The following is a 25,717-nucleotide window of genomic DNA, read 5'->3' as shown; positions in this document are numbered from 1 at the left end:
CGACCCCAGATCTCAGCACTCCTCCTCCTGAGATGCTTTAGGAACACGACCCCAGATCTCAGCACTCCTCCTCCTGAGATGCTTTAGGAACACGACCCCAGATCTCAGCACTCCTCCTCCTCCTGAGATGCTTTATGAATACGACCCCAGATCTCAGCACTCCTCCTCTGAGATGCTTTAGGAACACGACCCCAGATCTCAGCACTCCTCCTCCTGAGATGCTTTAGGAACACGACCCCAGATCTCAGCACTCCTCCTCTGAGATGCTTTATGAATACGACCCCAGATCTCAGCACTCCTCCTCTGAGATGCTTTATGAATACGACCCCAGATCTCAGCACTCCTCCTCTGAGATGCTTTATGAATACGACCCCAGATCTCAGCTATCCAGTTTATATGAACACAGTACAGTAGGCCTTTGGCACTATAGAACATTGACCATAAGACCATAGTGGAACAACATTATTGGAGCAATGACATCTGTGAATCACTGTATGGATACAGGTATTATAGGCTATTTATGTTGCCAATCCCACTTCCATGGTCTGTACTGTCTTTAGGCATTCCTAGGGAAGCTGATCTTTGGCGAGACCCATGCAGCACTGTGGTGGGTGGGCATCTCTCTAACGCTCTCAGGTTTACTGGTGCTGCATGGATCAACTTCTCAACCAGCAGAGGCCAAGAAGGAAGAGTGAAGGACTGTCCACGTGTGGAATAACAATACCACTGCATCAAACACCCCACTGGACCGCCTCGCCGTTTCACAAACGCTTTCTGGCTCAAATAATCTGGATTTCACCAGAACCACGTTCTATTACCACAAAGGGCTTTGATGTTACATCTGACTGTACATGGATTCTAACATGTTACATCTGACTGTACATGTTACATCTGAACATGGATTCTAACGTGTTACATCTGACTGTACATGGATTCTAACGTGTTACTACTGACTGTACATGGATTCTAACATGTTACATCTGACTGTACATGGATTCTAACGTGTTACTACTGACTGTACATGGATTCTAACATGTTACATCTGACTGTACATGGATTCTAACATGTTACATCTGACTGTACATGGATTCTAACGTGTCTCATCTGACGTGTTTCTGTTCTGTCTTACCGTCTCTGGGTACGACATGACCAAGGTCTGCACTCCATACACAAACATGATCAGGCTTTTTAAACACTACACATTATTATGCAAACAAAGAATTTTGAATACGACCGTTGAGATGTATATTTTATTGACAATATTGTAATGACCTGTAAGACTAAATGCGTATCAATTTATTGAAATTAGAGTTCTGTAAATAAATCTTTACATGAAATATCTTGTCACTTAATCTCTGACTGACATGTTCTTTATTCTGTAGTCAAACTAATATCAGAACCAATCAATACATGGATAAAGTACGATATCGACGACAACTTCCCTTTTATTCAAAATGTTAAAGTAAACAATAGTGGTCCCATGATATGGAGCATTCATTTGACTGTTGAAGTCCTCCCTAGTAACCATCCTGTACAAAAGGATAAAGTACAGTACAACCATTCACTATCACCCCCCACCACCCAATCACCTAACTAACCCTCATTCAATAAATGTGTTCTCTCTACATTTTCCTGATGAAGACATTGATAATGAATGAATTGTATGTTAATAAACATGAGTAATGGAATGTTTAGATAAGGCCCTTTAACACACACACTTAAAGGTAATGTAATTCTCTGACATAATACAAATAGAAATATTTTGTTAAAAACTGTTACCACCTCATTTGCATACCTTGCAGAAGGCCAGTAACTGTCAATTCTCAACTTGACAGTTTATAAAAAGGCACTCGGTGAAGTAAGATTAGAGGAAGGCAACGGACTGTCTAGATTCTGCATAGTCCACAGGTCATTTTCTAGAGGTCTTCCCGCAATACAACTGAACCATGCAGAGCTGGGTATGCAGGAGGAGATGCTCTGGAGTACTGAAAGAGCATTTTCGGGTCAATCCAACTCGTCTTCGTTGGGACTTGTACCTCATTCACATCACCAGGGGGCATAGACCTGGACATTTTGTGGCTCATTCTAAAAGGATATTTGGTGTAGGGTCCCTTTAAGGCTTTGGTCCAAGCAGCAGTAGCACTGTAGGAAGGACACCACACTAGACCAGTGGAGTCTGTATAGAAATAGAATGAATAGAACTGGCATCTCTCTATAAAAGCCTAGCCCAGACCCCCACCCCCCCACTCCGAGGGGGTCTCAGGGAGAGTTGGGATATGCAGAAAACGAAATAAAATGTCCAATTCACATGTCTGAAATAGGACAAAATGTAAGCACCCTCCTAATTATTAAGTCAACAATGCCATAATGAATCCCAATACCAGGCTTCCATAGCAAGTGTACTCAGGAGTTCACCAGTCAAACCTGCCAGGGTGTGAGGTTCCACGCCCATTCTATTCATTCTAGTTCTATGGGAGTCTATGACACTAGACCAGCGGAATCTCTATGACGTCGTCCTCGATGATCTCTCCCTGCGGCAGCACCAAGTGGTCATTGGGATCCCTCTTACAGCGGAGGTCAGAGAAGGGACTGAGCCAGGATGGGGAGAAGGGCCCTCCAAACGCTGACTTCATTGCCTCCCAGCAGGAAGTCTTCTCCCACCTGGCCTGCTCCCCCTTCAGACGCTCAATGCCCTGGAACAGAGAGAGAGAGAACACAGTGAGCTGTAGACAGAGGAAACTGAATCAAAACATTTCATTATTTAGGGGCCCTAAGTAAAATGTTCCTTTAGTCATGCATTGGTTTCAATGGGAGATCCAGTGAAAAATGTGACTGGTTTCCTGAACCCAGATGAAGTCTCCTCTTGGACTAACATGCATGCTCAAATGGACAACTCGTGGGTGTGGAAACCAGGCCATATTATTTCTGACAAGGCACGGACACCGACGGTGTTGTCTTGTTCTATGTGTTGTTGAAGATGTTGGCACACGACAACACAGTGAGCAGGCTTCAGACTAATTCTGTCAATGAAGACGTCCATTACATCCCGGGTCTTAAACATCAACCTATAAACCCATTCAGGAGACAATAAGAAACTTTCAGAAATACATGCATCATGCTGTTGTTGTTTAGGAAAACTCATTCACTCCACAGTAACTTTGGGTTTAAGTGTGTGCAGCGTGACCTCCATCCCCCTGGGTTGCAGGGCTTACCTCCGTCCCATATCATTCAGAAAGCAGCCAGTCGGACAGCCTCAATGCTCAGAGAGACAGTTAAAAGCTTCAGTAGAAAATGGTAGGAGGCACATCGGTTCCCAGTTAACCAAAGCCAATGCAGAGTTAAGGATAGATATAGGAGGCATACATACAAAATAGAGGTTGACCGATTAATCGGAATGGCCGATTAATTAGGGCCGATTTCAAGTTTTCATAACAATGGGTATTTTTGGCCACCGATTTGCCGATTTCTTTTTTTACACCTTTATTTTACTAGGCAAGTCAGATTAAAAACACATTCTTATTTTCAATGACGGCCTAGGAACGGGGGTTAACTGCCTTGTTCAGGGGGGGATTCGTTTTTGCAACCTTCTGGTTACTAGTCCAACGCTCTAACCACCTGCCTTACATTGCACTCCACGAGGAGCCTGCATGGCAGGCTGACTACCTGTTACGCAAGGGCAGCAAGAAGCCAATGTAAGTTGCTAGCTAGCATTAAACTTATCTTATAAAAAAACTATGAATCTTAACATAAATCACTAGTTAACTACACATGGTTGATGATATTACTAGTTTATCTAACGTGTCCTGTGTTGCATATAATCGATGCGGTGCCTGTTAATTTCTTATCGAATCACAGCCTACTTCGACAAACGGGTGACGATTTAACAAGCGCATTTGCGAAAAAAGCACTGTCGTTGCACCAATGTACCTAACCATAAACATCAATGCCTTTCTTTAAAACCAATACACAAGTATATATTTTTAAACCTGCATATTTAGTTAATATTGCCTGCTAACACGAAATTGTGTCACTGCTCTTGCGTTCATTGCCTGGCTCGTTGCGAACTAATTTGCCTGAATTTGACGTAATTATGACATAACATTGAAGGTTGTGCAGTGTAACATCAATATTTAGACTTAGGGATGCCACCCGTTAGATAAAATACGGAACGGTTCCGTATTTCACTGAAAGAAAAAAACGTTTTGTTTTCGAGATGATATTTCCGGATTCGACCATATTAATGACCCAAGGCTCGTATTTCTGTGTGTTTATTATATTATAATTAAACCTATGATTTGATAGAGCAGTCTGACTGAGCGGTGGTAGGCACCAGGATGCTCGTAAGCATTCATTCAAACAGCACTTTCGTGCGTTTTGCCAGCAGCTCTTCGCAATGCTTAAAGCATTGCGCTGTTTATGACTTCAAGCCTATCAACTCCCAAGATTAGGCTGGTGTAACGGATGTGAAATGGCTAGCTAGTTAGCGGGGTGCGCGCTAATAGCGTTTCAAATGTCACTCGCTCGGAGACTTGGAGCAGTTGTTCTCCTTGCTCTGCATGGGTAATGCTGCTTCGAGGGTGGCTGTTGTCGATGTGTTCCTGGTTCGAGCCCAGGTAGGAGCGAGGAGAGGGACAGAAGCTATACTGACTCATGTTAAAAAGAACCACCAGCTTTCATATGTTCTCATGTTCTGAGCAAGGAACTTAAACGTTAGCTTTCTTACATGGCACATATTGCACTTTTATTTTTCTTCTCCAACACTTTGTTTTTGCATTATTTAAACCTAATTGAACATGTTTCATTATTTATTTGAGGCTAAATTGATTTTATTGATGTATTATATTAAGTTAAAATAAGTGTTCATTCAGTATTGTTGTATTTGCCATTATCACAAATAATCGACCGATTAATCGGTAATCGGCTTTTTTGATCCTCCAATAATCGGTGTCGAAAAATCATAATCGGTCGACCTCTAATACAAAAACACCCATTTCAAATGACACGATATAAACAACAGTTCCTAGGAGAAAGAGAATTAATATGGATATATGACACATACATATATATAATTAAAAAAAGAACAGCTTATTAAACAAATGGGAAATATTTATTCTTTCTCTGTGCCAAAGTGTTGAAAAATGTCAGTAAAAAGAAAGGTTAGGTCTTCACTAGCTTGTTCACAGGCAAGACACTCACAGCAGCAGTCAGGCCGCTTCCCAAATGGCACTTTGTTCCCCTCTATAGCGCACTACTTTTGACCAGGGCCCGTAGAAAGTAGCACACTATATAGGGAATAGGGTGCCATTTGGAGATGCAGCCTCAGTTAGGTGACAGTCCTCCTCAACAACCATCCATTCAAACTAAACACAACAGAAAGTAAAAGAAAAATACAGGTGAAGAACAAATGACATAATGGACCGGTTTCCTCAGACACATATTACACCTAGTCCACGACTCAAAAGCATTATCAAGAGAGATTGAAAGAGATTTTTATTCTAGGACTAAACTTAATCTGTGCCTGGGAAACTGGCCCAATGAAGGTTTTTTTTTCAAGCATACAAAAGATCACACAAGAAAAAGTAGCCTTTATAAAGTCCACCGATGGATAAATCTCAGGAAAAGTGCATATTTGTCATGATATATGACATGTAGCCAGCTTGATATATTTTGATGTTGATATTGGAGTAAAACTACTACTGTATAATCAGTTTTGTTGGTTAATATTTTAGTATTTAGTAATACTCCCTTTTATTTTACTTCGCAAAATATATTTGAACTGTTCAGTTCGTTTTGTGATTCACGACTTCTGGTTTACACGTCTCCTGAATAACTCAACATTTATGTTTAATTCCAACATAAAAACGTACATTCTGGAGAAACTACAGAATAAAAAATAAAAAAAATTGACTTTTATATGCAGAACTTGGCACACATAGAAATGAGAAAGCAAGATGAAATGAGTTACCGCCAACTTTTACACAAATATTCTGAAACACCTCCACGTTGTATCGTTCCTAAAGAAAGATAAACTTGAACGACTGTAACTTTAACTTTCTTTTAAAAACACAAGAAAATATGAGTGTTTAACAAAGTAAGAGGGCTAACCTACTGATCCTCAACACACTATACGTCCACCTGGCTTTAAAAGCCTCTCAAAACGGTCAACTGTACAGGCCTAGTGAAAAGACAGTGTGTGTTCCCCTGTGCTGGGTTAGCTGTGTATCAGAGAAGAAGCACAAGGTAGGAGGGAGGGGGGGGTTAGTTTTGACTGACAGGAGGACGGAAGGTAGCCTGAGTGCCAGATCGGTTTGTGTTATTATGCCAATTCCTGACTTGACATGATAGCACCAACAAACGGGCACCCGGAGAGACACAGGGGGGAGAGACACAGAGGGGGGGAGAGACACAGAGGGGGGAGAGACACAGAGGGGGGAGGGAGAGACACAGAGGGGGGAGGAGAGACACAGAGGGGGGAGGAGAGACACAGAGCGGGGAGGAGAGACACAGAGGGGGGAGGAGAGACACAGAGGGGGGAGGAGAGACACAGAGGGGGAGGAGAGACACAAGAGGGGGAGGAGAGACACAGAGGGGGGAGGAGAGACACAGAGGGGGGAGGAGAGACACAGAGGGGGAGGAGAGACACAGAGGGGGGAGGAGAGACACAGAGGGGGGAGGAGAGACAGAGGGGGAGGAGAGACAGAGCGGGAGGAGAGACAGAGGGAAAAGTGATTCAGAAAACCAGAACAAAATCAACAACATACATAAGAGTTAAAACAGGCACGTTTGAAAAGTTTTACAATAGATATTTTTCTCTGCAACTCCACTTGACTTTTGTTCCCAAGCAACATAAAAAAACTAAGAAAAAACTGTGGCAATATAGAAAGCAGAAGTGATGAAGTTGTTCAGAGTTAGGAGGGATTACAATCACGTTCAGCATTGTCAAGGAGAGTCAGGGTGAGGTGGAGAGATGGGGTGGTTGGAAGGGAGCGGTGTTAACACACCTCTGTCTCAGAGTCTGTTTTTCCCCCCGGGTGGCTAAGCTCAGACCACATACTGGTAGGATTCAGCCTTCCCATGGGCCTTCCCAGGTTGGGTCAACGGGATAAACCAGAATATGGAGAAGGGGTGTCCAAATACCGCCTTCGTGTTCATCCACTTAGTTTTTTTACCCCATCTTCTCTCCTCCTTTTTCAACTGTTCTATGCCCTGAAAAAACGAGAGACAACCAAACTTCAGTGTACTGTGAACCAATCAAACTACTTCCTCCCTGACTGTCATTCTGACTGACTAATCACAGGACCCCCCCCCTTCGCTTTTTTCCTTTTGATTTAAAACCACTCTTTCAAATCTCAAAGTTACAAAGTGGCTTAAGTTATGACTAAATGGCCATAGGCTAATGTACAGTGCATTCGAAAAGTATTCAGACCCCTTGACTTTTTCCACATTTTGTTACGTTACAGCCGTATTCTAAAACTAATAAAATAAAAATCCTCAATTTACACACAATACCCCATAATGACAAAGCAAAAACAGGTTAAGATTTTTTGGGGACAAATTGAAGAAAAACTTAAACATCACATTTACATAAGTACTCAGACCCTTTACTCAGTACTTTGTTGAAGCAACTTTGGCAGTGATTACAGCCTTGAGTCTTCTTGGGTATGACACTACAAGCTTGGCACACCTGTATTCGGGGAGTTTCTCTCATTCTTCTCTGCAGATCCTCTCAAGCTCTGTCAGGTTGGATGGGGCGCTTCGCTGTGTGCTTAGGGTCGTTGTCCTGTTGGAAGGTGAACCTTCACCCCAGTCTGAGGTCCTGAGCGCTCTGGAGCAGGTTTTCATCAAGGATCTCTCTGTACATTGCTCCGTTCGTCTTTCCCTTGATCCTGTCTCCCAGTCCCTGCTGCTGAAAAACATTTCCACAGCATGATGCTACCACCGCCATGCTTCACCATAGGGATGGTGCCAGGTTTCCTCCAGACGTGAGGCTTGGCATTCAGGCCAAAAGAGTTCAATCTTGGTTTCAGACCAGAAAATCTTGTTTCTCATGATCAGAGTCCTTTAGGTGCCTTTTGGCAAACTCCAAGCGGGCTGTCATGTGCCTTTTACTGTGGAGTGGATTCTGTTTGCCAACTCTACCATAAAGGCCTGATTGGTGGAGTGCTGCAGAGATGGTTGTCCTTCTGGAAGGTTCTCCCATCTCCACAGAGGAACTGTCAGAGTGACCATCGGGTTCTTGGTCACCTCCCTGACCAAGGCCCTTCTCCCCTGATTGGTCAGTTTGGCCGGGCGGCCAGCTCTAGGAAGAGTCTTGGTGGTTCCAAACTTCTTCCATTTAAGAACGCTGGAGGCCACTGTGTTCTTGGCAACCTTCAATGCTGCAGAAATGTTTTGGTACCCTTCCCCAGATCTGTACCTCGACACAATCCTGTCTCGGAGCTCTACGGACAATTCCTTCAACCTTATGGCTTGGTTTTTGCTCTGACATGCACTGTCAACTGTGGGACATTATATAGACAGGTGTGTGCCTTTCCAAATCATGTCTAATCAATTGAATTTACCACAGGTGGACTCCAATCAAGTTGTAGAACATCTCAAGGATGATCAATGGAAACAGGATGCACCTGAGCTCCATTTTGAGTCTCATAGCAAAGGGTCTGAATACTTATGTAAATAAGGTATTTCTGTTGCTTTTTTATTTTATTTTTTTAAATCAGTTTTAGAATACGGCTGTAACGTAACAAAATGTGGAAAAAGTCAAGGGGTCTGAACACTGATGTCTAATGAACATCCTTCCCCACTTGTGAGGCTCCATGAGAGAGAACACAGCCATAGAAAAGTTATCAACTTCTAGGACTACAACCCGGCCCCGACTACGCCCGCCCGGCCCCCACAACTACGCAATCAGGCCTGAAGTTGCAGACAAAAATACGTTAGAGCAAGAAAGCAGAGTTAGTTTAGTTAAGAGTTTTAAAGCACTAAACGGTCTACTATAGAACACACAGAGAGGTCTACAGTCTACTATAGAACACACAGAGAGGTCTACAGTCTACTATAGAACACACAGAGAGGTCTACAGTCTACTATAGAACACACAGAGGTCTACAGTCTACTATAGAACACACAGAGGTCTACAGTCTACTATAGAACACACAGAGAGGTCTGTCACTATAGAACACACAGAGGTCTACGTCTACTATAGAACACACAGAGGTCTACAGTCTACTATAGAACACACAGAGAGGTCTACTATAGAACACACAGAGAGGTCTACGTCTTATAGAACACACAGAGAGGTCTACTTATATAGAACACACAGAGGTCTACAGTCTACTATAGAACACACAGAGAGGTCTACAGTCTACTAACTACATGGTTTATGATGGTACAGGACCATCAGAGGAAACTGATCCTCACACAGAGAGGTCTACAGTCTACTAACTACATGGTTTATGATGGTACAGGACCATCAGAGGAAACTGATCCTCACAGAGAGGTCTACAGTCTACTATAGAACACAGAGAGGTCTACAGTCTACTATAGAACACAGAGAGGTCTACAGTCTACTAACTACATAGTTTGATGGTACAGGACCATCAGAGGAAACTGATCCTCACAGAGAGGTCTACAGTCTACTACACTACATAGTTTACAAGAGAGGAAAGTGATGATCCTCTCACACAGATACATGGACACGTTTCTTCCTACTTGCTGACAGTAATCTCAACAGAATATCAGCAAGCCTTGAGCTGTTTCAAGTGGAATACTTCCTTTATAAGAAAATGGCTGTTACTGTAGAAACAAGACTGGACTCATAAATCCCACTCAGAGATAATCCTACTACAAGCACAGCCTTCTCTATACACTCTTAGACACTAACTTCAACTTAAGTCCAATTTTCAGGACACTAAAAGTGAAAATTTCACTCAAGTGGAAGTTAGGATTCACCTCTATATGGGTAAGCTGCTGTAGAGAGAGGTTAAGGTTCACAGGTCATACATACAGTAGATAAGCACCAAAGCAACAGCAGTGGGGAGCAGACTTGGCTTAAATACATAGGTCAAATACTTGGAGGTGCACTTGATGAAATTTGCCCGTACAAGGGAATAGGCCTAGCTGAAACGCCAATAGAATAGTCCCAAAAGTGCAAAACTCCACCCTGCACATCAGTCAAGCTATATAAAGCACACCTAAAGCATTTGACATAACGTGATGTATTTAATCCAGGTCTGATGAGAAGGAGGTGAAGGGGAGAAGAGAGGAACACACTGGTCTACTACTTACTGTCTCATCTGTACAGATGGAATGGACCTGAGTCCCGAACATCACAGAGGTGAAGATGAGGAAGAGGAGGGCCTCAAAGCACAGGAGGATGAGGAGGATGACGGTCGCAGGAGGTGAGAAGGAACTGCACTCTGGGAGTTGGAGTTCAGGAAGGAGGGGGAACACGTTTACACTCACAGCACAGTGGAAGCAGCCTTTCTAGACGGGTTGATGTGGTCTAGGCAGCTGGATGCTAAGCATATTGTACACCACAGTCTTTTCAGATAGATGACTGGGACAATGGAAAAGGTGAATAAAGATGTCGGGATTCAGTTATGACGTCATTGTTTTAGCACCATCTACAGAGTTTTTAAACTACGGCACGCGACATGGGTCAATGTGCCAATAAACTTTTTGGGGCTTTTCAAATTGAACAATATGCAGAGTTTAAATCACACACAGACAGTCGTACACTAACTGAGCAACATACTGTAGCACTGCAGAGCTGTACACTATGAGGAAACGAGGCGACTCCATATTCTCTGAGCTTCTGGGTTTAAACAACCTTCACAGAACGGCCGCGCACGGCGCAGTGCCCGACAGAACGGCCGCGCACGGCGCAGTGCCCGACAGAACGGCCGCGCACGGCGCAGTGCCAGTGACCAAAAGGAATACTGAGTGTCAGGAAGTACAGGACGTCAAACTAAAAAGGAGTGAACTGTCATTTATGACTTTACTAGAGGAAGATTAACTAGGAGAGTAACTGGAACAGTTTAGCCATGAGATGGGCGGGTATGGGACAGTTTAGCCATGAGATGGGTGGGTATGGGACAGTTTAGCCATGAGATGGGTGGGTATGGGACAGTTTAGCCATGAGATGGGTGGGTATGGGACAGTTTAGCCATGAGATGGGCGGGTACGGGACAGTTTAGCCATGAGATGGGTGGGTATGGGACAGTTTAGCCATGAGATGGGCGGGTATGGGACAGTTCAGCCATGAGATGGGCGGTTACGGGACAGTTCAGCCATGAGATAGGCGGGTACGGGACAATTCAGCCATGAGATGGGCGGGTATGGGACAATTCAGCCATGAGATGGGCGGGTATGGGACAATTCAGCCATGAGATGGGCGGGTATGGGACAGTATAGCCATGAGATGGGCGGGTATGGGACAGTTCAGCCATGAGATGGGCGGGTATGGGACAGTTCAGCCATGAGATGGGCGGGTATGGGACAGTTTAGCCATGAGATGGGCGGGTATGGGACAGTTTAGCCTCATCTGAAATACTTCAGAACCTAACCAGACACCATTGTTATGGTTGACAGGAGCTGATTGAAAGATCATTGTGTTATCATGAGATCTAGATCAAACCAATGAGAAGCCAGGTAAAAAAAAGAAAAAGGTCAAAAGCACTTACTTGTCCAATCATCTTCGAAGCAGTACAGGAAGTGGAAGACTACCATCACCAGAGAGTGGAGAGAGATGAGTGCAATGTACATCTGGAACACACAGACTCATGGTAAGACAGGGCGCTATGGAACAGTTTCCCACGAGATGGGGCGACTATGTAACAGTTTCCCGCGAGATGGGCGACTACGGAACCGTTTCCCACGAGATGGGCGACTACGGAACCGTTTCCCACGAGATGGGCGGCTACGGAACCGTTTCCCACGAGATGGGCGGCTACGGAACCGTTTCCCACGAGATGGGCGGCTACGGGACAGTTTCCCGCGAGATGGGCGGCTACGGAACAGTTTCCCGCGAGATGGGCGGCTACGGAACAGTTTCCCGCGAGATGGGCGGCTACGGAACAGTTTCCCGCGAGATGGGCGGCTACGGAACAGTTTCCCACGAGATGGGGCACTATGGAACAGTTTCCCACGAGATGGGGCACTATGGAACAGTTTCCCATGAGATGGGGCACTATGGAACAGTTTCCCGCGAGATGGGGCACTATGGAACAGTTTCCCGCGAGATGGGCGGCTATGGAACAGTTTCCCACGAGATGGGTGTGTATTGAACGTAGTCACACAAACTGTAAGTCACTTTCAGGGCATTTGACAACCTAAACATCTTAATTCATAACTTGAAAAAGAAGGTACTTGTCTGTGTTATTGTAGCAGGCTGAAGGTGTAATGGTGTCTACAGTATGGAATGTTCCAGTATGTAAAGTATACACTGGTACGTACTGTGAAGAGCACAAAGTACTTCTGGTTGTTTTCTCCCACACAGTTGTTAACCCAGGGACAGTGGTGGTCCATCTTCCGTATGCAGCGCTTACACACACTAGTATGGAGGGGGAAATCCATGGACAGAGAGAGAACTAATGAACAACAACTAAAAGGTCCCTGTATCTCAGCAAGATGTCCTAAAGTCACAGTGTTCAGCAGACAGTCTGCATCAGCTGACTGGTGGTCCTAAAGTCACAGTGTTCAGCAGACAGTCTGCATCAGCTGACTGGTGGTCCTAAAGTCACAGTGTTCAGCAGACAGTCTGCATCAGCTGACTGGTGGTCCTAAAGTCACAGTGTTCAGCAGACAGTCTGCATCATCTGACTGGTGGTCCTAAAGTCACAGTGTTCAGCAGACAGTCTGCATCATCTGACTGGTGGTCCTAAAGTCACAGTGTTCAGCAGACAGTCTGCATCATCTGACTGGTGGTCCTAAAGTCACAGTGTTCAGCAGACAGTCTGCATCATCTGACTGGTGGTCCTAAAGTCACAGTGTTCAGCAGACAGTCTGCATCAGCTGACTGGTGGTCCTAAAGTCACAGTGTTCAGCAGACAGTCTGCATCAGCTGACTGGTGGTCCTAAAGTCACAGTGTTCAGCAGACAGTCTGCATCATCTGACTGGTGGTCCTAAAGTCACAGTGTTCAGCAGACAGTCTGCATCATCTGACTGGTGGTCCTAAAGTCACAGTGTTCAGCAGACAGTCTGCATCATCTGACTGGTGGTCCTAAAGTCACAGTGTTCAGCAGACAGTCTGCATCATCTGACTGGTGGTCCTAAAGTCACAGTGTTCAGCAGACAGTCTGCATCATCTGACTGGTGGTCCTAAAGTCACAGTGTTCAGCAGACAGTCTGCATCATCTGACTGGTGGTCCTAAAGTCACAGTGTTCAGCAGACAGTCTGCATCATCTGACTGGTGGTCCTAAAGTCACAGTGTTCAGCAGACAGTCTGCATCATCTGACTGGTGGTCCTAAAGTCACAGTGTTCAGCAGACAGTCTGCATCATCTGACTGGTGGTCCTAAAGTCACAGTGTTCAGCAGACAGTCTCCCTCAGCTGACTGGGACTTTGAGTCTGGCACCGTTCTCTGGGACAGTATCAGTCAGGGTTACCCTACCTGCAGTGTTCTCTGGGACAGTATCAGTCAGGGTTACCCTACCTGCAGTGTTCTCTGGGACAGTATCAGTCAGGGTTACCCTACCTGCAGTGTTCTCTGGGACAGTATCAGTCAGGGTTACCCTACCTGCAGTGTTCTCTGGGACAGTATCAGTCAGGGTTACCCTACCTGCAGTGTTCTCTGGGACAGTATCAGTCAGGGTTACCCTACCTGCAGTGTTCTCTGGGACAGTATCAGTCAGGGTTACCCTACCTGCAGTGTCTTCTGTTCTCTGGACAGTATCAGTCAGAGATGTGCTGGGTCATCCTACCTGCAGTGATGTGAGCCAGCCATTCAAAGAGGTGTACAGGGTCATCCTACCTGCAGTGATGTGCCCGGTCAGGCTTGATGCTGCAGCACTTGGGACACTTGTAGACCACCTGTCCCGGCTTCAGCTGAAGACTCTCGATGTACTCTTTAGTGGCATTTCCTGTTGGCACAGCTCCCTATAGGACAGACAGAGCAATGAGTTGACATGATGACTTATCATTACTCACCTGTTGGCTCAACAAATGGGGTCTACTGTTGCAGTGGTCAGGCAGTGTTATAGAATATTGATGTGCTTTAAGTTGAAGATGGCACATTACTGTATTGGCTGCGGTCTTGCGAGCTCTGACCCAACTTTGCTATTTTGTGATTTTTTACTTATGATCGACAAGAACTTCTGAACATCAGATCGGCAGTTACTAACCTCAATTCCGGCTTCAACATCGACTCATCTGTCCTGGGATATTTGTGTAATTCCGACCCAATTTTCAGGCTATCCAAGAGAAAACGCAGGTAAAAAAAATAAGAGGCAGGAGAAGGGAGCGCTGGCGAGATTAAAGCGAATAGAAAACCAGCCACCTCTGATTGTGGATTTGCTATCAACAGGACTCTCGTAACCGCAATTCTCTGGGCTTTTCTGAAACTTCCGGTCAAGATAACAAAACACAAGGTTTAGTGAATGATTTGTCCCAAATACAATGCTTTAAGTTTTTTGAAATATTTAGAACTAACTTATTCCTTGCCACCCATTCTGAAACTAACTGCAGCTCTTTAAGTGTTGCAGTCATTTCAGTTTCTGTAGTAGCTGACGTGTATAGTCATCTGCATACATTGACACACTGGCTTTACTCAAAGCCAGTGGAATGTTGTTAGTAAAGATTAAAAAAGTAAGGGGCCTAGACAACTGCCCTGGGGAATTCCTGATTATCTCTGGATTATATTTGAGAGGCTTTCATTAACCTCTCTTGGGTAGAGGGCAGTATTTTCACCTCCGGATGAAAAGCGTGCCCAAAGTAAACTGCCTGTTACTCAGGCCCAGAAGCTAGGATATGCATATAATTGGATAGAAAACACTAAAACGTTTCTAAAACTGTTAAAATAATGTCTGAGTATAACAGAACTGATATGGCAGGCGAAACCCCGAGGACAAACCATCCTGGGAAAATTATTTTTGAGGTCATAGGATTTTTCAATGGTTTTCTATGGGATACCCTTATTATTAGGAACCTGGTTGCAGTTCCCATGGCTTCCACTAGATATCAACAGTCTTTAGAAATTGTTCGATGTTTTTCTTTTGAGAAATGAAGTAGTCGTCCTATTCATTGCAAGTGTCCCTCCAGGTGGACTCTACCGTTTTGGTGCGCGTGAACTGGAGAGAGCTTCACCTTGTTTTTATCCGGTATTAGAAACAGTTTATTCCGTCTTAAATTTTATCGATTTACGTTTTAGGATACCTTAGGTTGGATTAGGAACGTTGTTTGAAATTTTTGGACCAAGTTTACAGGTAACTTATTAGATACTTTGTAGGCATGTTGGGCGAGTTGAAACCGGTGTTTTTCTGAATCAAACGCGCCAAATAAATTGACATTTTTGGGACATAAAGGACATTATCGAACAAATGGGCCATTTGTGATGTTTGTGGGACATTTTGGAGTGCCAACAGAAGATCTTCAAAGGTAAGGCATTAATTATATCGCCATTTCTGACTTTTGTGGCGCACCTGCCTGGTTGAAATATGATTTTCATGCGTTTGTATGCGGGGCGCTGTCCTCAGATAATCGCATGGTTTGCTTTCGCCGTAAAGCCTTTTTGAAATCTGACACAGCGGCTGGATTAACAAGAAGTTAAGCTTTATTTTGATGTATAGCACATATTTTCAAGAATGTTAAATATTTGAATTTCGCGCTCTGCAATTTCACCGGATGTTGGCCAGGTGGGACGCTACCGTCCCACCTGCCCATAAGAAGTTAAACACCCTCTGTGTTCTGTTAGACAGGTAACTCTTCATCCACATTATAGCAGGGGGTGTAAAGCCATAACACATACGTTTTTCCAGCAGCAGGCCCTGGAACGAACCCTGTATATAGCTAATTCTCGTTTTTTTTGGTTTTCTAGTACTACTTCATTGTTGGGAAAGAGCCAGCAAGAAAGGCATTTAACAGTACTAGTACCATTGACAATAACAACTTGATATATGTGAGTAAGGTCATGTTCAGTTAGGCACAGGAGGAAACGTTTTGAAACGAACAGAGAGGCAGCTGCTACCTGAACTTATCCCAACAACAACAAAACTCTCCTTTTCCTTTAACTGTTTCAAAAACATTTTTCTACGTACGGTGTTGTGCCCAACTGAACACAACCCAGAGAACACCAGCATGTCAAGTTTACAGAGCCCAGTGTCGTGTGTAAAGTGTACAGTCAGCACAGTGTATAGTGTGTGTTCAGTTTGAACAACTCACAGGGTCGGTGCACATGGCCCTGAAGTGAGATGCGAGAGCCAGGAAGGCCAGAGTGTTGAACACAGTCCCGTTGACTAAGCTATAGGTCAGGTTTTTAGAAGGCAACAGCATGACGAAGAGCACAACAAACTCCGCATAGAACACCAACATCCAGGTGATGACCCCGCACACGATGCCACACGCGTCCCTGAATGAATGGATGAAATCATTTTAATACACACATTTAAAAAAAAATACATAAAGTTGCCTCAGCTATTTGAGTAAAAAATAAAATGAAATATATACTTAATTATTTTTTATGAAGTCAGCTGACTTATTTCCATTCTGGTGCTCGTTATCACCAGGTGGGCAGCTAGAATGGACAGCCTGGGTAAGACGTGCTTGTGCACTGAGCACTTCAAAAAAAAGGTACTTCACATTCATTACAAATTGGCAAATACAGAGAATATAGGCCTATACACAAATACATAATCACCTAGACAAGACCAGGTCAGTAATCTACCATGACCTCTCATTACAAAGACTAGGTTTAGGGTTTCTGGAAGATTCCTGGAATTAGGTTGAAATAAGCAGGAAATCCAGGAATCCAGGAAAACTTGGGAAAGTTACCAGAATGTATTTGTACCCAGTACGAAAACGTAGCACCCACTACTGTAAATCACTCTGGCTGCTAAACGGACAAACATGTAAATGTAACTAGGCTACCTGATAAACCACATGCTGCTGGGGTTGTGCTGGGAGACAGGGACACACGGCTGCTCAGTCTGCAGGCAGGCAGCCTGCCTCTCCACGTCCCTACACCTGGACAACAACAAGTTATTCATTCATACCTGCTGTAACAAATACATTACACACATGGGTCTTTGTAGAAATAATGAGGCCATTGGGATCCATTTATTTTTATTTTTTAAATAGTTTGAAACTAAAATAAAAACTGATTTGAATGCAGTTTCACATGTATACTCAGAGGAACACATGTAAATATAAACTAACTGGCCCATAACTCCACCTATACAACACAGGACTGAGACTATACATTCTTTAAGCAGGGTTCATACAGACACTTGGCAAGTCAAATTCAAGGACTTTTTAAAAGCACGTCATTGTAATTTTCAAGGACCTCAATGTTATAGAATTGTACATGGTGCCTAATATAAACTCAGCAAAAAAGAAAAGGTCCCCTCACTGGCAACTGCGTTTATTTTCAGCAAACTTAACATGTGTAAATGTTTATATGAACATAACAAGATTCAACAACTGAGACATAAACTGAACAAGTTCCACAGACATGTGACTAACAGAAATGGAATAATGTGTCCCTGAACAAAGGGGTCAAAATCAAAGGTAACTGTCAGTATCTGGTGTGGCCACCAGCTGCATTTTATTTTATTTATTTATTTTATTTCACCTTTATTTAACCAGGTAGGCAAGTTGAGAACAAGTTCTCATTTACAATTGCGACCTGGCCAAGATAAAGGAAAGCAGTTTGACACATACAACAACACATAGTTACACATGGAGTAAAACAACATACAATCAATGATGCAGTAGAAAAAAATAAGACTATATACAATGTGAGCAAATGATGTGAGATAAGGGAGGTAAAGGCAAAAAAAGGCCATGGTGGCAAAGTAAATAAAGTATAGCAAGTAAAACACTGGAATGGTAGATTCAGCCTTCCCTGTAGCTCAGTTGGTAGAGCATGGTGTTTGCAACACCAGGGTTGTGGGTTCGATTCCCACGGGGGGCCAGCACAGAAAAAAAATGTATGAAATGTATGCATTCACTACTGTAAGTCGCTCTGGATAAGAGCGTCTGCTAAATGACTAAAATGTAAATGTAAAATGTAGATTTGTAGTTTGAACTTTCTTCAAAGTTAAAATATAAATAATATGGTGCAAAGGAGCAAAATAAATAAATACAGTAGGGGAAGAGGTAGTAGTTTGGGCTAAATTATAGATGGGCTATGTACAGGTGCAGTGATCTGTGAGCTGCTCTGACAGCTGGTGCTTAAAGCTAGTGAGGGAGATAAGTGTTTCCAGTTTGAGATTTTTGTAGTTGCATTAAGTACTGCAGTGCATCATCTCATGGACTGCACCAGATTTGCCAGTTCTTGCTGTGAGATGTTACCCCACTCTTCCACCATTGCACATGCAAATTCCCGGACATTTCTGGGGGGAATGGCTCTAGCCCTCACCCTCCGATCTAACAGGTCCCAGACGTGCTCAATAGGAATGAGATCCGGGCTCTTCGCTGGCCATGGCAGAACACTGACATTCCTGTCTTGCAGGAAATCATTCACAGAACGAGCAGTATGGCTGGTGGCATTGTCATGCTGGAGGGTCATGTCAGGATGAGCCTGCAGGAAGGGTACCACATGAGGGAGGAGGATGTCTTCCCTGTAACGCACAGCGTTGAGATTGCCTGCAATGACAACAAGCTCAGTCCGATGATGCTGTGACACACCGCCCCAGACCATGACGGACCCTCCACCTCCAAATCGATCCTGCTCCGGAGTACAGGCCTTAGTGTAACGCTCATTCCTTCGATGATAAACGTGAATCCGACCATCACACCTGGTGAGACAAAACAGTGACTCCTCAGTGAAGAGCACTTTTTGCCAGTCCTGTCTGGTCCAGCGACAGTGGGTTTGTGCCCATAGGCGACGTTGTTGCTGGTGATGTCTGCTGAGGACCTGCCTTACAACAGGCCTACAAGCCCTCAGTCCAGCCTCTCTCAGCCTATTGCGGACAGTCTGAGCACTGATGGAGGGATTGTGCATTCCTGGTGTAACTCGGGCAGTTGTTGTTGCCATCCTGTACCTGTCCCACAGGTATGATGTTCGGATGTACCGATCCTGTACAGGTGTTGTTACACGTGGTCTTCCACTGCGAGGACAATCAGCTGTCCATCCTGTCTCCCTGTAGCGCTGTCTTAGGCGTCTCACAGTACGGACATGGCAATTTATTGCCCAGGCCACATCTGCAGTCCTCATGCCTCCTTGCAGCATGCCTAAGGCACGTTCACACAGATGAGCAGGGACCCTGGCCATCTTTCTTTTGGTGTTTTCAGAGTCAGTAGAAAGGCCTCTTTAGTGTCCTAAGTTTTCTTAACTGTGACCTTAACTGCCTACCGTCTGTAAGCTGTTAGTGTCTTAACGACCGTTCCACACGTGCATGTTCATTAATTGTTTATGGTTCATTGAACAAGCATGGGAAACGGTGTTTAAACCATTTACAATGAAGATCTGTGAAGTCATTTGGATTTTTACAAATTATCTTTGAAAGACAGGGTCCTGAAAAAGGGACATTTCTTTTTCTGCTGAGTTTAGAATCCCCCCCCCGAAAGAACATGTAAAACATGTAAAAGCAAAAATAGGAAGGCCATTACCACTAAGAATAATGAATTGTTTAGGCCTTGCAAATGCATTGATATTCAAATGATTACATTTAGGGGGCTCTCCAGTGGCGCAGCGGTCTGAGGCACTGCATCTCAGTGCTAGAGGCATCACTACAGACCCTGGTTCAGCGGTCTGAGGCACTGCATCTCAGTGCTAGAGGCATCACTACAGACCCTGGTTCAGCGGTTTAAGGCACTGCATCTCAGTGCTAGAGGCGTCACTACATACCCTGGTTCAGCGGTCTAAGGCACTGCATCTCAGTGCTAGAGGCATCACTACAGACCCTGGTTCAGCGGTCTAAGGCACTGCATCTCAGTGCTAGAGGCATCACTACAGACCCTGGTTCAGCGGTCTGAGGCACTGCATCTCAGTGCTAGAGGCATCACTACAGACCCTGGTTCAGCGGTCTGAGGCACTGCATCTCAGTGCTAGAGGCGTCACTACAGACCCTGGTTCAGCGGTTTAAGGCACTGCATCTCAGTGCTAGAGGCGTCACTACAGACCCTGGTTCAGCGGTCTAAGGCACTGCATCTCAGTGCTAGAGGCGTCACTACAGACCCTGGTTCAGCGGTCTAAGGCACTGCATGTCAGTGTTAGAGGCGTCACTACAGACGATTCCAGGCTCTCACACAAACGGGGTTCATGTTTAATGTGTAATTTAACTGATTAATGTTTAATATATTATATAACAACTAGATCCAGGATCCTTACAGGGTTCATGTTTAATATCTAATTAATACATGATATAAACAACAGCTTACACTGCTATAAATGCATGGACAGAAAAGTCATGTTTCATGTCACATGATTTGACAAATCCATCAAGATACAATTCATGAGTTGATTAACCCTTTATCATGGTTGGTATTTAATATAACTATGATTCCCCCCATATATTTTTATTTATTTAACTAGGAAAGTAAGTTGATTACAAATTCTTATTTAAAATGTCGGCCTACCCTAGCCAAACCTTAATGACACTGGGCAAATTGTGCGCCACTCTATGGGACTCCCAATCACAGCCGGTTGTGATACAGCCTGGAATCGAACCAGGGTCTGTAGTGACGCTTCTAGCACTGAGATGCAGTGCCTTAGACCGCTGCGCACACTCGGGAGTCCTATCTTAATGTAATGACATGAAAACAATTGCCAGACTATTATCAATGACTGATCAACAGCTGTAACAAGTTGTCCAGTGTAGGAAATCCTCAGTGGTACCCTAGCTTCTAGAAAGCTCCACATTCACTCAGGCCCTGTAGTCACACAAACAGACCTGTGCACTGGGCTCTTCATCGTACAGACTCAGGATGGGGCCTGCCTCACAGTCACCGCATGCTGTGGGCAGAAAGGGAAGAAGAAGAAGCGGTACGACTGTGAGAAAATACTGGCACATTCAGTGTACACTTCAGTAGAGATAGAATACTGTAACACTGTAAATTTACCCCATAATGCCAAAGTGAAAACATGTTCTTACAATTTACCCCATAATGACATAGTGAAAACATGTTCTTACAATTTACCCCATAATGACATAGTGAAAACATGTTCTTACAATTTTTGCACATTTATTGATACTGAAATTACAGACATTTCTAATTTACGTAAGTATTCACACATCAATCCATGTTCGAATCCCCTTTGGCAGTGATTACAGCTGTGAGTCTTTCTGGGTAAGTCTAAGAGCTTTGCACACCTGGATTGTACAATATTTGCACATTATTATTTTTTAAATTCTTCAAGTTCTGTCAAGTTGGTTGTTGATCATTGCTAGACAGCCATATATTTTAGACGATTTAAGTCAAAACCAACTCGGCCACTCAGGAACATTCACTGTCTTCGTGGTAAAGCTACTCCAGTGTAGATGTGGCCTTGTTTTCAGGTTATTGTCCTGCTGAAAGGTGAATTTGTCTCTCAGTGTCTTGGAAAGCAGACTGAACCAGGTTTTCCTCTAGGATTTTGTCTGTGCTCTGTTCCGTTTCTTTTTATCCTAAAAAACTCCCTAGTCCTTGCCAATGACAAGCACACCAATAACATGACACATGATGCAGCCACCACCATGCTTGAAAACATGGAGTGGTACTCAGCAATGTGTAATTTATTTATTGAACCTTTATTTAACTAGGCAAGTCAGTTAAGAACAAATTTTTATTTACAATGACGACCTACCAAAATGCCTGATCCGGGGACAGGGGCTGGGATTAAAAATAAAGAAATATATAAATATAGGACAAAACACACATCACGACAAGAGAGACAACACAACACTACATAAATAGACCTAAGACAACACGGCATGGTAGCAACACAACATGGAAACAGCACAAAACATGGTATAAAACATTATCGGGCAGAGACAACAGCACAAAGGGTAAGAAGGTAGAGACAACAATACATCACGCAAAGCAGCCACAACTGTCAGTAAAAATGTCCATGATTGAGTCTTTGAGTGAAGATATTAAGCTAAAACTGTCCAGTTTGAGTGTTTGTTGCAGCTCGTTCCAGTCGCTAGCTGCAGCAAATTGAAAAGAGGAGCGACCCAGGGATGTGTGTGCTTTGGGTACCTTTAACAGAATGTGACAAGCAGAACAGGTGTTGTATGTGGAAGATGAGGGCTGCAGTAGATATCTCAAATGGGGGGGGGCTAAGAGGGTTTTATAAATAAGCATCACCTAGTGGGTCTTGCGACAGGTATACAGAGATGACCAGTTTATCAAATCAAATGTATTTGTCACATACACGTGGTTAGCAGATGTTAATGCAAGTGTAGTGAAATGCTTGTGCTTCTAGTTCCAACCATGCAGTAATATCTAACAAGTAATCTACCAATTCCACAACAACTACCTTATACACACACAAGTGTAAAGGAATGAATAAGAATATGTACATAAAATATATGAATGAGTGATGGCCGAACGGCATAGGCAAGATGCAGTAGATGGTATAGAGTACAGTATATACATATGAGAAGAGTAATGTAGGTTATGAGAACATTATATAAAGTGGCATTGTTTAAAGTGGCTAGTGATACATCTAATTACATCAAGATGGCAAGATGCAGTAGATGGTATGGCGTACAGTATATACATATGAGATGAATAATGTAGGTTATGTAAACATTATCTAATATAAATAATATAAAGTGGCAAGTGATAAATTGATTGCATCAATTTTCCCATTATTAAAGTGCTTCAGTTGAGTCAGTATGTTGGCAGCAGCCACTCAGTTTACAGAGGAGTATAGAGTGCAGTGATGTGTCCTATAAGGAGTATTGGTGGCAAATCTAATATTGATTTGCCCACAACATAACCCTTTGTATTCAGGACAAAAAATTAGTTGCTTTGCCACATTTTTTTGCAGTTTTACTTTAGTGCCTTGTTGCAAACAGGATGCATGTTCTGGAAGAAACTTATTCCGTACAGGCTTCCTTCCTTCCTTTCACGCTTTCAATTAGATTAGTATTAAGGAGTAACTACAATGTTGTTGATCCATCCTCAGTTTTCTCCTGTCACAGCCATTAAACTCTAACTGTTATAAAGTCGCCATTGTCGTCATGGTGAAATCCCTGAGTGGCTTCCTTCCTCTCCGGCAACTGAGTTAGGAAGGACCCCTGTAATTTTTGTAGTGGCTGGGTGTTTTGATACACCATCCAAAGTGTAATTAATAACTTCACCATGCTCAAAGGGATATTCAATGTCTGCTTTTTTACTCATCTACCAACAGGTGCCCTTCTTTGTGAGGCATTGGAAAACCTCCCTGGTCTTTGTGGTTGGATCAGTGTTTGAAATTCACTGCTCGACTGAGGGACCTTACAATTATCTGTATGTTTGGTACAGAGATGAGGAAGTCATACAAAAATCATGTTAAACACTATTATTGCACACAGAGTGAGTCCATGCAACTTATGTGAATTGTTAAGCACATTTGTACTCAAACATATTTAAGCTTACCATAACAAAAGGGGTTGAATACTTATTTCCTCAAGACATGTCAGCTTTTTAAAAAACAATTCAACTGACATTATGGAGTATTTTGTGTAGGCCAGTGCCACAAAAATCACAATTTAATAATTCCATTTTAAATTCAAACTGTAACAACAAAAATGTGGGAAGAGGCAACGGGTGCGAATACTTTCTGAAGGTACTGTCCATACACTATCTACAGTACCTAATGTCAAGCCAACTACTAGCCTAATGTGCTGTTAGTGTAAACATTGGAAACGTTAGCTAAGATGGAAAATCTCCCAGAAAACAAAATGAGTGATCCATGAGAACAGAAAATGATTGTTCTGTGTGTCAGCTATCCACTCAAGCGTGTCCAAACCACACAATCACCTTATGGCAAAATACTGTATGCAGCACAGCAGTGTTTCTTTGCATCCCAAATGGCACCTCATTTCCAATATAGTACACTACTTTTGTCCAGAGCTCTATAGGCTGTGGTAAATAAAATAAAACAAATAGTGCACTAAATAGGGAATAGTTTGCCATTTGGGACGCAAATCCTGACTCAGTAGTATCACGCTCTATGTAAAGGGAAATACTGCTGTGCTGGCTGAGTATTACCCCTCACTGTGATGCCAATGACAAATTCGACCAGAGGATAACGGACACCAGGACATCTGAGTTCTGTGTTCATTTTCTGATGAAAGATTGTGCCTGCTAGCTACCTAATAATACAACTGATTTATACAAACATACCGTATTATCTGCTACACACACCTGTGATTATATCACTGGAGTTGATGGGGACCGTGGGGTGATGGTGAAAACCAGAGGAAGGGCATCACTGTCGCAATATTGTAGCTGGCTGGCCTGTGCAGAATGTCCCACGACATGATTTAACCATCATGTTCATGCTGCTAAAAGATGCGACAGTTTGTTGGAAAGACGAACTAGCCACTAGCTAACGTTACAAAGCTACGTTAAATGTTTTTAACTAACTGGCTAGTTATGTGGGTTAGTTTGCGGTTCCTTGACTAACGTAGCTAACGCGTTAGATAGCTAACGATATGTTAAAAACATACAGCTTGTCATTTACCATTGTTATTTAACTACATATCAGATAATATTAACTAACAGCTGGTAGCTAACCGTGTAAACAAATCAAACTGGCTGTAGCTAGCTAATTTGCTAGCCATCTCACTACCTGGCTGGCTAGCTGAAAATGCGAGCTAACCAACGTTAGCTTACCTAGATAGCCAACGTTTAACTAGTAACTAATTTACCTGTCTTCACATAAGACATGCCAGGCTGCGAGACTCCAGGAACGAACTGTCTTAAAATGATCTGAAAACAAACTATGGTAGATGAGCTAAATGTCGTAGAAACAGGCAGGAATGAGTCCTGCTGAATCCCGCAGCACTCACCAACCCGACCCCGGCTGAGGACCGCTCAACACCGGTTCTCTTTACACCGAGACGGAGTTACTAGCGACAACACCGGTTCTCTTTACACCGAGACGGAGTTACTAGCGACAACACCGGTTCTCTTTACACCGAGACGGAGTTACTAGCGACAACACCGGTTCTCTTTACACCGAGACGGAGTTACTAGCGACAACACCGGTTCTCTTTACACCGGTTCTCTTTACACCGATACGGAGTTACTAGCGACAACACCGGTTCTCTTTACACCGAGTCAACATCAATAGATTATTGTAATAAAAACGCTTACCTGTACCTATGTCTGTCCTGTACAACTGGGGTGCTGAAGTGTATAATTAAAATAAAACACTTTATCGCATACAACCACCGACTTTTCCTAATATGTGTTGCGCATTGTACAGAAACATGAACTTGAGTTGGCACATTCACGCTGAGTTGAGCAACACAAATGAGGGGGAAATCGGTGGTTGTATTAAACGAGGTGTTGGAAGAAGTCACGTCCTCCCAGTCCGGTGACCAGGCGTAGGAACGGTTAGGGAAAAGGACTGGGACGAGGGG

The 25,717-nt window shown here is 43.6% G+C and overlaps 2 protein-coding genes across 31 annotated transcripts in view; one reads left to right on the top strand and one right to left on the bottom strand.

The window, feature by feature from the left end:
* The window catches only part of LOC106591352 (transmembrane protein 42), a 4,844-nt gene extending 3,507 nt beyond the window's left edge, over nucleotides 1-1,337 (top strand). Inside the window, exon 3 of the mRNA XM_045719363.1 lies at nucleotides 561-1,337. Coding sequence (XP_045575319.1) covers nucleotides 561-695 — 135 coding nt within the window. The 3' untranslated portion in view covers nucleotides 696-1,337. The remainder of the gene's footprint in view (nucleotides 1-560) is intronic.
* LOC106581646 (palmitoyltransferase ZDHHC3-A) lies at nucleotides 1,237-25,717 on the bottom strand. Of its 30 annotated transcripts, XM_045719361.1 has the most exons (12): nucleotides 25,449-25,717; nucleotides 24,474-24,634; nucleotides 21,943-21,968; nucleotides 21,050-21,111; nucleotides 17,082-17,177; nucleotides 16,662-16,728; nucleotides 16,377-16,563; nucleotides 13,972-14,096; nucleotides 12,454-12,550; nucleotides 11,682-11,763; nucleotides 10,285-10,415; nucleotides 1,237-2,693 (listed from the first exon to the last, which is right to left on the bottom strand). In XM_045719361.1, exons 7-12 carry the CDS (start codon nucleotides 16,524-16,526, stop codon nucleotides 2,487-2,489), a joined length of 792 nt encoding a protein of 263 aa, XP_045575317.1. In that variant the 5' UTR covers nucleotides 16,527-16,563; nucleotides 16,662-16,728; nucleotides 17,082-17,177; nucleotides 21,050-21,111; nucleotides 21,943-21,968; nucleotides 24,474-24,634; nucleotides 25,449-25,717; the 3' UTR covers nucleotides 1,237-2,486. The 30 variants fall into 30 exon arrangements, with proteins under 30 accessions (XP_045575317.1, XP_045575290.1, XP_045575318.1 ...); XM_045719334.1 differs by lacking the exon at nucleotides 16,662-16,728; XM_045719362.1 differs by lacking the exon at nucleotides 21,943-21,968 and having other exon boundaries at nucleotides 16,662-16,771.

The sequence above is a fragment of the Salmo salar genome, chromosome ssa05 (assembly GCF_905237065.1).
Source record: "Salmo salar chromosome ssa05, Ssal_v3.1, whole genome shotgun sequence".
Lineage (NCBI taxonomy): Eukaryota > Metazoa > Chordata > Actinopteri > Salmoniformes > Salmonidae > Salmo > Salmo salar.
This window is presented reverse-complemented; position numbering and strand designations above follow the sequence as displayed.

Bases quoted from the DNA above. Each gene is read 5' to 3' on its own strand.
- LOC106581646 (XM_045719334.1), bottom strand. From the start codon at position 21,069: ATGAAGAGCCCAGTGCACAG. The intron at 17,178-21,049 runs GTCTGTTTGTGT...GTTGTTGTCCAG, and splicing joins ATGAAGAGCCCAGTGCACAG to GTGTAGGGACGTGGAGAGGC. The intron at 10,416-11,681 runs GTAAGTGCTTTT...TCCAACTCCCAG, and splicing joins CTTCGAAGATGATTGGACAA to AGTGCAGTTCCTTCTCACCT.